The following is a 16,335-nucleotide window of genomic DNA, read 5'->3' on the forward strand; positions in this document are numbered from 1 at the left end:
TCGACGACGGCAAGAAGTTGTCGACGGCTCCGGACACTCCCAGTGCGTCCTGACGTGTATCAAGACATTAGCAATCAGCTCGGGCACATTGGGAACACCACTTCCCGTATCGTAAATGACCCATTAAGGACCGTTGACGACCCCTTGGGGGGATGTAGCTTTCCTTGGCAGTAGTATTAGTACACCTTCATCAAGGATTTGGGAAGTTTTTCAGAACATTTCACAGACCTTGGGAAACTATCATCCTGGACACATGGAATTAGAGATTTCTGGTTACTCAGAAACATCTGAAGAAGAATAATGACCGAACGGCCAAGTTAGAAGACCAGATTAAATTGAAAATACTTTCTATCTAAGGATGGTACCTGATCTCCAAAAGAAAAAAAAAAACATTTAATACAAAAATTCAAAATATCCAATCTTGAAATTGCCAAAAGTCAAACCGCTCTTGTGCAAAAGCGATGGTATAAAAACAGGCACCACAGCCCAATATCAATATCATCATTTAATATCATCTTTGTGACAACGCCGAGACACCTATCATGCCAAAGGACTCCACTTGGTAGAGTTCTTCGACAGACGTAAAGTTAAAAGCTTTTGGCAGATAGTGCCCAATGTGGGTCGGCCCAAGAAAGTCAACCTGGATATCAAATTCGATAAATTACCAAATAAAAGGTGGAGAAGTAAAAAAGAGGCTATTATTCTCTACATATCTTGAGAAGGAAGAATGGTAACTGAGAGTCACATATGTGAGATGGAGTGCATCAAGCAACACAATATCGAGGCCAGTTACTCCCTTTCTTCAATTCCCTTCTGAAGAGACATCGAGGTCATTATCTGGAGTATCAGACATTTTGGCACAGATTGCAGTCGGTCGGTCAGTCTTTTGAAATGCATTGGTTTAGATCATCCCGAATCCTAGAACAAAGCCTTCATTCACGTCGCGATTAAAACAGCCCCAAGCCCTTGGAAACTTCTTCATGATTTTTTGTTGAGGATGCTGGGAGTCCTGAGTTCGCACCCACTTAATGACGGACCGGACCACTTGGAAAGTAACTTACTTCCTCTCTTGTGGTCCACGGACTCCTCTTTTTTGAGTTAAACACCCAAAAAAGTTGACTGACGCTTTCGTCCAGGGCAGAGGCAACTCATCAGACGCTGCCTCACCTCTGCGCCTCCTCAACAAAAATTCACTTCAGCCTGATTTAGGTCTAAACTTACGACGAATTTCACTTCAATATAATGGAGCGATTACCACCTGTCGATACTTTCAGTCACGCTGCTCCCATGGCAGAGGTGAGGCAGCGTCTGATGTGTTGTCTCTGCCCCGGAAGAAACCGTCAGTCAACCTCTTTTTTTATTCCTGATGATACTTAGTCTTTCTTGCCTTAATAGCGGCCTAACAAATTTCGGATCATTTTTGTTAATCCCTCAACTTCAGGACACTTTTTGATCCCCGCAACCCTTCCTCGCAACCCTACTATCCTTCCTTAAGAACACCCTATGTCTTCATAACGTGATGACAATTTTCCAATACAAAATATTCAACTACTCCAATCCACTTACAATCACCCTGTCACCCTTGAAGGACCCGTCCAAGTGGAGCATATTCCAGGAGCAACATCTGCAGCTCCACTCACAATGGTAATGGTGATGGTGCGGTTGTAATAAATTTCATGCATACACACCTTCTTGAAATGAATTCTTGAGTGCCATGTTTAGGCGACGATATCGTCTTCCAAGACCAACTGCCGAGTGTGCAAAGTGAACATGAAGTCCCATCAGGATGAAGTACAGGCCATAGAATGGGATATACCATTGAACGTTTAATTCTGCAAGTTTGAAAACATAAATGAAATGCATTGTGAGATACGTTCTCAGATATGAACACTTACATGTGCACAAGATGGGGTTCTGGATGGGAGATGGTCAGGAAAGGACGAATGGGTCTGTCCAAACTGCTTTGAGTAGAACTTAACCTATTACGACCGGACTATGGGGAGTAGCCGGAAGCAAGGAAAGATTGTTTCAACAATTTGGAAAGATTTAATCGTCTCAAAAGGAGAGTCAGGACTATTTCAGGATGGTATATGGGTTTATTTTATTAATTCTGATTGCGTACTTACTGGGAGATTCCTTTTCGTCGGTCATCATAGAGCTCGCCACATTGTACCAGGACCAAATGTCTAAGCCTGAAAAGGAGAAGAGGAAAAAAGGCATTTGTACGTTTCCTTGACTACATAATCCTTTCCATTCAAAGACCAAGTACATTAAGATATTTAAAGATCATCAACTCTCTACTATTCTAACCCCAAACCTTCCCCAACTACAAATCCTTAACAAAGTATTTATGTCATAACTTACTCAACATCATACTTATCACCGCCATGACAGTAATCATCAGTGCATATCCTCGTTTTCGATCCTTCTCTTCATTCGTATACAACGAAAGGGTGTCGTCTGCCTGTACCCAAAATTCGTCATCCACCAGCACCGAGCCAAATTTCATGGAGGAAAAAAGATGAAAATAAATCAACAATAATCGAAATTCAACAACAGCCGAAAGAAAATCTAAATATTGACTGGAAAATTGCAATATAAAATTTATTACACTTGAAATGATTTCTGAACTTTCAAATCGAAATCGTTGAAGGATCGTAAGGATGTGGACAGAGTTAAATCAAGCGTTACATTTTCATCTTTCAGGGTTTCTGGAGAAAATCGATTCATTGCCTTCTGATCAGCTTCTTTTTTGTCTTTTTCTACCTAGAAAGTCTTGGAAAAAAGGCTTTACTATCTACAGCCAGCTCTCTACCGCGCGTACAGTCCATATACATTAAGTATCACTGCATGGATTACGCTGAAATCCCATGATTCGGACTTTTTCAGCTTGGCTTTCCCTCGCCTTCCACATTAGGTCGTCCTAAATCTTTATATGTAAATGCAGATGTAAGTACTAAACGTCCTGAGCTACTTTCAAACTACATACATGCTCTCAGTCTCCATTTCTCCACCTCGAATGTGGAGTCAATGGTACATAACATATTCTGGCTCCACCAGCGTGTAACCACATCTAGAACAATTGGAAGACCAGTCAGCCTTAAGTGCTGCAGTTGCTGTCTAGAATAGCTTCCGTATCCTGTGAGAAATTGCGAGAAATTCATTTGACCCATTCCAACCACGTTCATCCATTGACTATCCCTTAAGTGTCACCCCATCGACGGTTGAAGTGATTACATGGCTCTATCCCAGCGGTACCCTTTATTTTCCGGTCGCTGGTGATGAGCGCATTCCTTTTTCCAGTACATGAGACATATTTCCTCTTAAGTAAGTCAATTGGAATTATATGCGCTATAACCAATGCTGCCTGGTCTGATGTTGTCCTGAAGGCGCTAAGAACACTTGCAGCCATAAGTTTATATGCGCAGTTGACCTCCTCTCTGTTCTGCAGGCTTATCAGCTTTTGCACCAGTAGGAGTAACGCACATATTACCCCAGCTGTAAGTTACCTACGGCTGTGTTTCGACCAGTAACATTATTAAAGGTTGCTGCAGTAAACATTCCTCGCCCTTTGGCCGGTATATTTTTGGCACCCTTTGACTCAGTATCCACCTCAAATAATTGATGCTCTTTTTTTCGCGATCCGTAATAACACTGTTTTCGTCTTCTCTCTGGCTAGGATCAAACCAACTCTTTCCAACCAGAAGTTCGCCGTTCTTAGGGACTCTGTCGTTTTGCGGTGACAACCACGGCGAAATCATCTACGCACAGACAGTCGTAGCCTTCTCGGAAACTGGTGGGCCGGGAAGCACGAGCAATCCAGTGTACTCAAATTCTACAGTGCAGGATGTGGCATCGAACCTTCCCACCCGCTGCACCGACGTATTTCCTGTGTCCATTGTCTGCCGAACCCCTGACGGATGGTCTACGACCAGTCTCGGCAAGTTCCCAAGAACGCCTATTTTAGCCAGCAGATTTTTGATTTATTACCAATCTACAGAGTCGAGTGCATTATTCATGCTTAACGTCAGAACGGTGCAGCACTTACCTAAACTAACGACACTTACCCTTAAGTATGCAGCCATGCTCATTGTTTTCACCATCGAGTGATCGTACCAAAACCAATACTGTCGCTCAAACAAGCGACTACCATTTTCAACGAATGCTGAAAGCCTATTACTTATAGATGACCCTTCCCATTTCCTTCAAATTTCTGGCCGGCAGTTAAAACAATCCGGCATCTCTTTCCTTCTCCATTGACCAGAGAAAAGACAAGTTTTAAGGCGTGCCTCGAAGGTTTTCGCGGAAAGTTCAGACCATCTTCACTGCTAGCTTCAAAACTTTGTTGAGGATAGCACCCAAACCTAGGACCTTGTTATCGTCGATTCTCCCAGATATTTCCTGCACGCTTTTCGTAGTGAGAAAAAAGGATATTTTCCATTTTTTTTTAAGAAATAGCTGTCTGCTACCTTTTTGAGAAAATATGGACATTCACCGACTTTTCATTACAACCCTGTAGACTATCAGCTAGGGCTGTATATCACCGTCATCAACTGATTTTTTTTCATCCAGTTCACTTTACTCCTCCATGTGACCTCTTTCCGCCCTGTAAATTGGGTTTAAGGATACACTCAAAATATTCGCCGTAAAAGACAACTAAAAGGGATGGAAACTTCGACACTTTACTGCTACGGAAGGGTCATCAACGACTCGTATAGGGAATGACCTCACGTCTACCATCTTTGGCTGGAATAGCTCGACAACGGTATCGAGGTTTCTCAGAATGCGCCAACTCGAGCGACGAAAGCTGGACAATCTGGTACCAAACAAAGAGAGATGGTGCGACTCTGGAGAATATACCCCACCCTCTTGCCTCACTTCTAGCAACGTGCTTTTATACTCTGGAAAACTAAGTGGCAACGAACCCCTTCCGGTGACGGATGATATGAGTGATATGAGTGATTGCGGGCATGGCACGCTCGAACTCCGATCCCGAATGAAATCCCTAAAAGTTTACCGTGGTGTGCACCGTGACAAAAGGGAAATAATTATTGCGTTGGGCAGGGAAGCGGAACATGGTGCAGAACGCAATGATTACAGAAGTGCATAACGCATCTCGAAAGAATGTGGTCACATATCTTTTGATGGTCCTGTGAAGAATTTTAACGGACGACTTCATATCCATGATGACGAGCAACTGAAGAGGTGGAAAGAACTCGGCGTCCTTTCGTAGATAAGATGGCTAGACACCGTAACATGTGGATATGGACTATTCCTCCAAGCAGAGGGGAAGTTATTTCAGCCATCAATCCATTCAAACGGAGTAAAGCCCCCGGTTTCCCGGAGAGTTATTTATCGCTGCACCTGGAATTACTGCGATCCGCTACCTCCACACGTACGGACATCTTCGCGATTATAGGAGATATTGCGCGCGATTAGAGGAGATATTGCATCCGCACTCGATTACACCGGCGAGTTGTCGTCATAAAAGAAAGGGTTGACTATAATTTGTTCCGGAAAGTAAGGACAGTGTACTTGTGGTGACCGTTCGCTCTCTGTTGAAAATGAAGCTATGAGCGATATCCCGCAGGATTACCATCCCGTCCCATAGCATATTGAAAAAATTTCTTTTGACTGTATGACTTCTCTAAGTTAGCTGCCCCTTAAGACGATACATAAACCGACTTATTTTCGCTCTTCCTATCGCCCAATTGGAATTCCACCTGCGGATGTAGTCCACTAGTTGCAGCTTGTGGCTCTTCTTAAGGTTTACTTGATACTTGCAACCCAATTATCTCAAATTCCCTTCCCAGGGCTTAGTGAACCTGTGCCTTTCTAGTGACATCACCAATGTCCGTGCTTTTCATAATGATATCCTCCCTTATATCACTTATATCCGTGGAGTGGAGTTGCCTAATCTCACCAACTTTTAGTGCATATAATGCATTTTAGGCAAAGTAAGGAGCAGAAAGCGGCAAAAGGACATGGTTCTGATTATTTCCATTATACGTCTTACATCGATATCCTTCAGGAAGTGAAAGGGGATCCGAAATTGACGGACTACCGCATACTGTTAATTGTAATAGGCGAACGCAGGAAGGAGATCTGACGTTGAAGCTAAATAAATCCACTGAGATGTCAATAGTTTTCGTAGCCAGGTGAAAAGGGTGCTTGGTGAACAAGCAGAAGTGAAAGCTCGAAACACCTAGACGAGATTACTTCACGGGTTGGTATTCTTATCATCCTAAGAGAACAAATTTACCTTAGCAGAATTGAAGAGGCTGTGATAGAGGCTCACAAACTCTATTATTAGCTTGCCTGGGAAATTTGGCGTTACCGCGGGCAAGGTAAAAATAGGTTGGGTCGGTTGCCGATTTAGGGGGTAAATGTCAAGAGATGCTTCAGATGTCTCGATTTCGATTACTTTTCAGCAGCACGATATGTTGTAAAGGTGTATGAAATGTGGAGGAAAAGGCCATCTTATCAAAGATTACACTGGAGATCCCCGTTGCATACTGTGCAAAGGAAAAGAGGAAATGGACGACCGACACGTTGCAGATGGTCGTAGATGTCCGGGATTGAGGAGGGAGCTGAAACGTAGGACTAAATTTGGTTGTTCTCACAAACTACTCGTAAATCGAATGTAGACGTGACAATAATCAGTGAACCTTAAAGAAAAACCGGTGGTACCACGGGAGTGAAAGACACATCTGGGAGTGTGCTGATGCAAAAGTCAAACCATACAAAAAGCTAGACATTCCTGGGAGCCTACATTGAAAGACCGAAAATCAAGGGCACCCATATATATACATCCCAGGGCAACAAAAGCGCAATATCAGGAGGTGCTAGATAACTTGGTTTTAGAGGCTAGAGACCGCAGAGCTAAAATTATTGCAGGCGATTTTAACGATTGACAAACACCAAAGGTCAAATCCTACTTGAAACTTTCGCGGAGTTGGATATTTTGTCAGCCAAAGTTAAATGCATGCCCACCGTCCAAGGCAGATGGTTAGGCTCAATTGTCGATCAGAATTACCTCAATACCCCGTTCACAAGGGGGTAGTCTGTGAGGTGAGTGAGCACTATACTGACAGAGAATCCCAAGCCACCTTTCTAGACATTAGAAACCGAAAAGGCTTATCCACCGGAGCCTTCACTCCCTGCAGCTTTAGAAGTGGGTCACGGCGCTGAAAAAAGAAATTCAGCCATGTCAGCAGGCCTGTGACTCTACAATATCGCGTCTGCGAGCAGTTAAAGTTTGCCAAGAGGGAGGCTAGAATATCGCAAGCTGGAGAAAAATATCAAGATCTTTGAAGTAGTCTTAAAAAACCAAATATAATATAAACCCGTAAGGCGTTCCGTAGAACGTTCTAATGAAGCAGATTCATATGAAAAATTCACCATAAATAACGTGCTCGTGACCCTTGTTCCAAATTGCGAAGAAAATTCACCTCAGCCAACGGCTCAACAGTACGTCTTCTCGATCCCCGCGGTGACCGAGAAGGAGCTGCAAGAGATCTGTGAACGAATTGAGGATTATAACATTTCGGGATTAGACGGGATTCTAAAAGCCCTGAAGTTGGGTGCTAAAATCAGGGCCACATGGTTGATAAGCACATTGGAATTATGCATGGTAAAAGGAGTGCTTCTCACCCAGCATAAGAGGTTGATTCTACTACCGAATCCCCAAAAACTACCTGACGTAGTCTTTTCATATTGCCCTATCTGTCTTTTAGACATTAAGGGAATGATTTTGAGGACGGTGATATACAACATGCTGCTTCCGTTCGACGAGCTGCTGGCCTATGGAAACAGCAGTATGAGTTTCGAAAACCCCGTTCTACGGTCGATGCAATTGCAACAGTAGTGGACCTGGCTCGGAAGGCGTCAGCCGTCGGTAAGTACTACAAGATGGTGACGCAAAATGTCCAAAATGTGCTTTTAATTCGGCCAACTGGAGTTTGTTTGAATTAAGGGCACCTTGATTAAACTCGAAGTCCCTGGTTACTTCGCTCGGATAATCGAGAGACTTCATTGATACGAAATGGACACCATATATTCTGACAGCAGGTGTTCCCCGACTCTCCGTGCGAGGGTTCCTACCGTTGGCAATGATAACAGTTGCGATGCATCCAAAAAACGTGGAACTTTATATAAGTGAAACCATGCATGCCATGAAACTATGATTATCAATGGTTAACTGGACTTAGCGGACGAGAAACCGGGGACTGCGAACTTCCAAAAAGCCACAAGGAAGGAGCTGTATAGGAGAGGGTAGCAATGGTAAGAAAGTTCCAGGAAAGGGTCCTGGACCTATACACTGATCCCTTTATTGAGAGATGGATCGATTGAAAATACGAAGAATTGACTTATCACCTAACACAGTTCCTGACGTGACACGGTCGATGCAGGAGGTATTTGCATGGCTTCCGATTGGACGAATTCCTTGACTGCTCTGCAAGCGCCGATACACCCGAGGGCTGGAAGCATGTTTCATTGTCCGATATTTATAGATAAAAAAAAGAGGTTAAAAGACACGCTCACCATAGTTATCGGAAGGCATAAGAATAACCTAACTGACAATATAACTACCAGACTACTAGCAGAGGTACTGCGTTAAGGCCTACAGAATATATACCTACGCCCTGTAGTTAATAAGCAGCTTTCTAACGAGACCGGACGCCACGCAGCAGGCTTCTTGCCAATAGACATCATCGCTGAAAAGAATTCGCGAATCTACTACACAAAATTGAAAACCCAAGGCAACTGGAAAATGGAACGGACAAAAGATACATAAGCTAATTCCAATCATCGAAAATGGATTCCGAAGATTCCACATCCGTGGCTTAGCGGACAAAAAAGACCAGAAGACAGAACGGCGAATCAGGTAGACAGAAAGAAGCAGCTACAAACTTGCACTCAAAAGGATCCAGAAAATATTCGGCTTTATTTGCGATGAGTTGTTCAGTTGAAAAGTACAGTGAAAATCTATATAAATATGAAGATCTCTCTCCAAAAGTGTGATGGATTAAATGGTATTATCTGAAGAACCTTGTATAGGGGATTGACAAAGTATTAAGCAAGGAAGCACACAATCCTATAAAAAGTAGACACGAACATGACCTACAAACTAATATCTGATTACAATTCCATAAGAATAGAGAGGAAACTATGAAATAGTTCTAGTAAGCATAAATTTGCAATACTACAAATCGAAGGACCACCGTATATTCGGACGATATTCACTCTTCAGCATCGATAAAACTAGTTCCTCTCTGAGCAGGAGGATTTCGTCACTACTGTAGCCCAGTGTTTTGATACCTCCTACTCTAGAATCATCTTCTTCATTCCTTCAAACTTAGGAGTATTCTTAAGGTTGATCGCTACCTTGAGAACCAGAGACCTCTGCTCTTACTGCTAACTGAATTCCACTCTAACTTTTACAATCTTTTTACCGATCTGTTAATTTAGACACTTCTGTCTAACTTGTATCGTTAATGACCGTACCCTATTCCACCCTCTGGAAACTATTCGCAGGTATACTTAAAAGTGACTACCTACCTTTTGCACATCCTTCTCGAACTTATCCGAACAATTAGATACCGCGGAACCTGGAAAACCCACAGTTTTCCAAAGTTTATAACACGAAACATAGGTAGATACTAGTTTCAGATGTCCTACTAAGCTAAAACGGTCAGTTCCACTTCAAAAATAAATTCCAATCTCCTGACCTCCCTTGTTTACTAATGAAGCAATATCCTTAAAACCCAAAACCCCACCTTCAGAGGCAACGTTCCTCACTGCCGCTCATAAACTCCCTAGCTTTGTACTTCCCGCAACAAAGCAATAACAGCCAAAGTGTATGCCCTACTTCCTTTTTCCGAAATGATTGACATTTAATCAAATGATAAATCCCCATATGTCCTTGATATGAAATGTATTATACGTAAATATTACCTGCAAAATTTCTGGATATTAACACAGGGACGAGGGCCGAGTCCGAGGATAAGAAAACCGGAAATTGAATGGGAAATTCGTGTGTGTACACAGGATTACGTTCATCATTCGACAGCATCCGCGAGAATAAATAAATCAAATATTGTAGAAGGTCCTTACCAGGATATCATATGGGCGGCATGAGCTTCTATGTATCTATTTTCCGGGATTCAAATTCTGAATGGTCTTAATTCAACTACATACGTATCTCCTGATTGAGGAGATAAATCCTGAATAATTTTTACCTCTTTTAGTCTCCTGTTCAACTCCTGTGTCTGTTGTATTCCCACGATGGTACAGAAGAGTCCTGCTAGAGTCGCGAAGACCACGACTGACACGTCGATTGCTGTTACCACCTTAGACGTAGCCGAGTTCATTCTAAAAGAAGGCCTTTATGTGTGTTGTTTTGTCGAGAGGCAAATTTGTTGCAAAAGTGGTGAATAAAGGCCGAAAAGGAAAGAGCAGTTATATACAAAGCAAATTCTAGATGGCATTAGTTTAAAAGATAGTTTCCTGAGTGCTCATATGTAAAGAAAGAATAGAATTTTGTTCCGAAATAAATTTCTGTGCATTGAAGGAAGAAGGATACGTTTTCCAGGTTCGTTTTCGCATCATATGAACACTCTTTAGTTCAACACTCTCATTGTACTTACACATTGTTCAATTTCGGTAAGAATTTGGAAAACAAAATGGAAAATATAAAGCATTAATGCCAATTCACCGAAATAAGAAAGCTTAATTTTCAAGTGACTGTTCATGGACAATTACAATAATATTAATTTAAAATTTCCCACCAAATTCACTTACTAGATATGAGCTTTCATTCGTAAAAAAAATCACCACGTTAAAGCTCTGTCATTTATTAAAGCTCATGAACATACGGGAGATTACTAGTTGGAGATATACATGTGTCACTTTATTGGCAGCAGGAGAGCTCGCCAAGTATATGATTTCAAGGCTCTGATCCGATTGAATTGTTGCGCTTACGATTATTAGTGGAAATAAAAACCTCCGTCTGGCTTTGAAGCTGAAAGGAAACTGGATGCTTCGGATATAAAGGTTTTGTGTTCATTTTGTGTGAGAAATTTCCTATGCACGTTTTTCCATTCGTACATAGCTAAAAATTCAAAATATTCCTTGTTATATCCAACTCCGTCATTGACATGAGTTCACTTTATACGATCATGAAGTCATACACGTTTTAGATTGCAATAAATTCACATAAAATACAAAACTTTGATCTTCTAGAACTTTTTTAATAATAGTCGCTTTTTTTCAAACTTTTCAAATTTAAAGGGGATTTTCGGGAATATTTAAAAAATATGGTAATATGCTATTATTTACCTTAGTTGAGTAGATATCGGAATGGGATGCATTTTGGGGCCTTGATTTTGTATGGACGCACCATTCTGATTTTTTTCAAATTTTTCAGTTTGATAGATTCTGCGAACAGAACCTGTTACACTTTTCAAGCCCTGCGTTTCACCCAAAAATGATATCATTTTCGAAAAACATTAATCGAGTCCTTTCATCCGATGCCCCACATGATCATATTCTGTGGAAACAAAATTTACACCCCGCTTTCACATATATGGGAAGCTCCCTCTTAAATTCAACATAAAATGTTGCCACTTATAAAAGGATTCACAGACCACATGTTCTCACCAAATTTCGTGAAAATAGCCGTTTCCGTATAAATCGGGTGTGACAGACAGACAGCCAAAAGGAAGGAGTTACCAGATCTCCCATCAGACTCGTCCCTTCGTGTAGAAAGGGGAATTCCCAAAGGTGTATGAACGTGCACTTGCACGTTTTGTGCGTGCATGGTCATGTTTATGGGTAAGTCAGGTAGGTGGGGGCTACCCCTAGATAAAAATGGTTATGAGAAGGCTGCCCAGAACAGAAAAGCAAACGTTGTTGGTATGTTAAGACTGCTTGGCGACAGCTACGTCCCAGGCACAAACGCAGCTGGTACATTAACCATCTGTATCGCGTTGTAAGCGCACTTCCCACTCGCAGGTGTCAGTGGGACGCCCATGTTTCTCCCCGCATGAGCGATATGGGGACTCGGGTAAGGTTGTGACTGGTCGGTTGAAGTGAACGATTCCCATGGGTTTCAGAATCCAACGCGCCACTTTGTCACTTTCCCGAGCCGGGTGAACCACGGTTTGGTGGAAGTAGCACGCCCTAAACGAGGTGAAAAGATGGCAATTGAATTGGCTGTGTCGTGGACGCGAGCTTGTGCCTGAATTTGGAGCGAACACCTGAACAAAAATATAGATGAAAACAACGAAATACGGTTAACATTGAAGGAAAAATAGGGTATTAACGCCATTCTTGTTGATTATGTGACCATCAGAGCAGATACTGAAATAAGTGATAAGGAGGAGGTAACGAACCAAGATCCCTTTAAGCGAAGTGGTAAAATCCACCCAGGTTCGTGAAGATGGATGGGCAACTAGGTATTGATAGTATCAAACGCTGTTCCGGGCAGTCAAGATGGAAAATTGCCTGAAGGAGATGGGTAATACTCTGACCGAAACCTAATATTCATCTCTATGCATATTAAGGTAGTTGTTCGAAACCTTAAAGAGACCGTCGAAATGGGCATTGTCGATTTGGATTCGACGAAGCAATGCACGACAAACTCAGGAAAGGTACAAACTTCAATCGTGACCCCATTACGGCAGGTACCTATTGCTACCAAAAAGTTGAAACGAGCCACTCAAACCAACCCAAAGTGGAAAGTTATAGAGGGCATAAGGAAAAACAGAGAAGGAATGGAGGATACTGCCGTAAAGCTTCCAACTCCAAAGAAGAACCGAGAATCCAAGGATCCAGTAATAGAGGGAGTGCAACGTTTAGACTTTCAACTTTCAATCGGCTTCACAAGTGAACTCCCAAAATATGGGAGCAAGTATTAGAACAAATATGATGCCAGGGAAGCAAGTAAGACAAACGAAGCCCCGTCCGGATGTAATTTTTATCGAATGCGGAAATGACCTCTCTTACGCTGGGGTTCTGCCGAAAGTTAAGGGAGATTCGTCGCTAAGCGGCCTGGGGGTCAATGTTACACGAATCAGAAGAACGCAGAGGGGAAACTGCTCCTAGAACTGAACGGAAGACGTAGAGCAAAAGGACGCTCAACTACCAGGAGTTTGTTGGTTGATCCTTAGGTGACGCGCGAAACCCACGAGATAAGTATAGACTGTAGGGACCTTGACGAGAACATACCGAAGAAGGACATATGGAGAGAAGAGATGCGGCAATTTCAAATTCCAGACGGTAATATCGATATAATAAAAAAGTTGCGGAAAGCATACGATGGCACGGAAAAGGTAACCATCAGTTTGCCAGCTGTTTGTAGAATTTGTATAATAGTTTGCAGCATTCGGGAGAAAGTATCTCCTACTATGCGTTTTAAATGTCTGGAGCGCAGTCATATAGCCGGATCTTGCACAACCAAACCCGATAGGTCTGACCGACGCAAACGATTTAGCGAAAAAGGACAGCTGACGCAAAATTATGAGAAAGACCCTGAATCCTTGCTGTGTAAAGATACAGGTTTTGATGACGAGAGCCACACCGCAGGAAGAGGAAAAAGCCAGCTTTTTAAGAGAACACCAAAAGCAAAAAGTAAATTAGGTTTATTCCGATAACTCTCACCGATTGTGAGCCAGTCAGTCAAAGAGCTCGAAGTGGACGTGGTGATTATTAGTGAACCATTCAGAGGGAGAAATACTGCGGCGTAGGCCACCGACAAAAGTGAAAAGTACGCAATATGGACGAGAGGATGATACCCATTCAAAGAAATAACAGCAACGCCTGGTTATGGGTTCTTAAGAGCTAAAATTAACTAACACTCCTCCAAGCATAACAAGCATGGAATATGAGTGAATGTTACATGAACTAGCGTTTGACGCAATTGTACGAACCCCCATTGTCATCGCGAGCGATTTCAACGCATGGCCTACCGAGTGGGGAAGCAAGATTTCTAATTAACCGGAGGCTGATATTGCTGGAAGCTTTGTCTTTGCTGGACATTGTTCTTGCTAATATCAGAGTACCTATACCTTCCATAAACCAAGGATTGGTTCAGTAGTAGATATTACCTTCGTAATTAGGGCGTTGATAAGGGGAATTACCTGGCGAGTTGGTGAACACTACACGTATAGTGGCGAAGAAGCTGTTTAGTGTAATAGAGAGCAGGAAAATGGCGCATTCGGGAGACATAAAGACATGCCGGACGAAGCAGTGGAATTCGAAGATATTTGACGCGGAAATGTCCTCTGGATAGTTCCACACAAACAGGTGCAATGGGAGAAAAATCTGAGCAAATTATCAGAAACGTGGTTGGGACCTGCCTGCCTGCTTCTAAACCAAGGCGCAGTAATAACCGTTACCGAAAACTGTGGTGGAATGACGAAATCAGGCGACTGCGTGCTGTATGCCTGCCAACAAGAAGAAATTACCAACGCGCGAATGAAAAACAGGTAATTACACAGAAAAAAGTGGAAGACAATTCGTGAACTCCTTTAAAGAACTCTGAGAAAACCGCGGATATCAACCCGCGGAGAGGAGCCTAAGGAGCGGTAATGGCTAAGTTGGAAGGAAGCAGGGCCCCGCAGATCCAATGTCTAATTTTATTAGGTAGAATACTGGCCATTCTATTTCCACAGCAAAGCAATTACACTATTGCGGTCGAAAAAGAGCATCCCCCAAAGGACATTCCAAATAGAACAAAGAGGAACAGAGGAATGGTAAACCATTGCCTGCGAAAAGGTAGGAGCTAAAAAAATACCCAGGCTGAATGCAATACCGAACGTGACTTTGAGGGTGGCGATAAAAGCAAGACCGGAGTGGTTCATTTCCACTTTTAATACCTGCTTTGAAGAGGGTATCTTCCTAACTCAGTTGAAAAGGCAAATGGTGGTGCTGTTACCAAAGAGTTGTGAACCACCTAGTGAGCCATCGTCGCAACGTTCCATTTGTTTACTGGACAGTATGGGAAAGTTGCTGGAGCCCATTATATGCGCCAGACTGCTCCCAATTCTATTTTCGCGCTGGCCAATCAACGGTGGATGCTATCAACGCAGCGGTCAACCAGGCAGAGGAAACAATTGCCGGTATAAGGTGGTAAGGCGGTATCAAAAATTACTATACTATTAACACCCTCGAAGTACGGAACGATAAAGACACCTCCCTCTCTAATTATGGAAGATGTTCTAAAATTTGCAAAAGCTGACGAATGGCGCAGGCGGGTGGCCATTGAATAGGTGATTTTCGAGGGCAGCACAATGGACCTAATAAAAGACCTCAGTGTTCAGAGCTGCTGATAAAAATCGTAAAATTATAAATTAAAGACTAGAGAGTAACTCAAAAAATTTTAATAGAATATTAACAGAAGAAGTGGTAAAAATGGTCGGCGAATCCATACCTCGACTTCTAGCTACACCGCAAAGAGAAGGTTGCGTGGAAGTATTAGATGCTTTGAAAAAAGGGTTCCAGCAGGTTTCAATTTTTTTTTTTTCAAAAGTCACTACTGGGAGCTTACAATGGCGCTATGTGAATCCTCTTATGTCACCCGCATATACATTAGTAAAACTCACTGAAGTCAACATGTATTTGACACATTCCTTCCCACATTTTAGGATAACTAATTAGCCAATTCTCCACCACAGTCACTCTCAAATTGCAAATTGGATCACAACCAAATAAATCAACAATGTACTACGCATGTACACGTATGTATATATTTGAACCTCACCTTATAGGAACCTTAGATTTAGCATCAAATAAAAGCCCATTATATGTTAGGGAAGCTAGAAAAAATCCAAAATCAGTCAGTTCCTCCTATAAATATGGAAACTTACCGAGAGTGAAAATGATGGCGCAGCTATATACAGTGATCACGATGTTTCGTCGAATATCAGCACGACCCTTTTTGTCGTATTTGACAGTGTACGGAGCGAGGCCAAGAACTCGACTTAAATAAAAGATGCCGATCGTGGTCTGGGAAATTTCCATGTGTAAAAAATTCGTCGTTCTGTAACAGGAAACGTGCTGAAATAAAATATTATTTGTTTTATCATCATATCCTTAAGAACGACACTGGAACTCTAATAAATATGATACTTGTACACCGTTGTCATTTACCCCTTAGTGGAGTAAAGCGCCTCAACCACACTTACGCGCCTTCGTTTGCGGTTACCTGAAATACTCTTCAGATTTCCTGAGACACCTGCGCTCCTCCCCATACTGTTCTGCGTCAAGTACCCTTTAGACGACCCACCTTGGTCACCTTGGAAGAGTGGATTCCACTGCATGTCGTAGCCAGCA

The 16,335-nt window shown here is 42.4% G+C and overlaps 1 protein-coding gene across 1 annotated transcript in view; it reads right to left on the minus strand.

The window, feature by feature from the left end:
- Positions 1 to 16,023, minus strand: part of LOC119655492 (gustatory receptor for sugar taste 43a) — a 115,176-nt gene extending 99,153 nt beyond the window's left edge. The window contains exons 1-6 of the mRNA XM_038061394.1: positions 15,870 to 16,023; positions 15,764 to 15,818; positions 10,242 to 10,386; positions 2,365 to 2,464; positions 2,127 to 2,192; positions 1,689 to 1,832 (exon numbers count right to left, since the gene is read on the minus strand). Of these exons, the coding sequence (XP_037917322.1) occupies positions 1,689 to 1,832; positions 2,127 to 2,192; positions 2,365 to 2,464; positions 10,242 to 10,386; positions 15,764 to 15,818; positions 15,870 to 16,023 (664 nt within the window). The remainder of the gene's footprint in view (positions 1 to 1,688; positions 1,833 to 2,126; positions 2,193 to 2,364; positions 2,465 to 10,241; positions 10,387 to 15,763; positions 15,819 to 15,869) is intronic.
- Between the last annotated feature and the right edge of the window lie 312 nt (positions 16,024 to 16,335).

Source organism: Hermetia illucens, chromosome 4 (assembly GCF_905115235.1).
Source record: "Hermetia illucens chromosome 4, iHerIll2.2.curated.20191125, whole genome shotgun sequence".
NCBI classification, from domain to species: domain Eukaryota; kingdom Metazoa; phylum Arthropoda; class Insecta; order Diptera; family Stratiomyidae; genus Hermetia; species Hermetia illucens.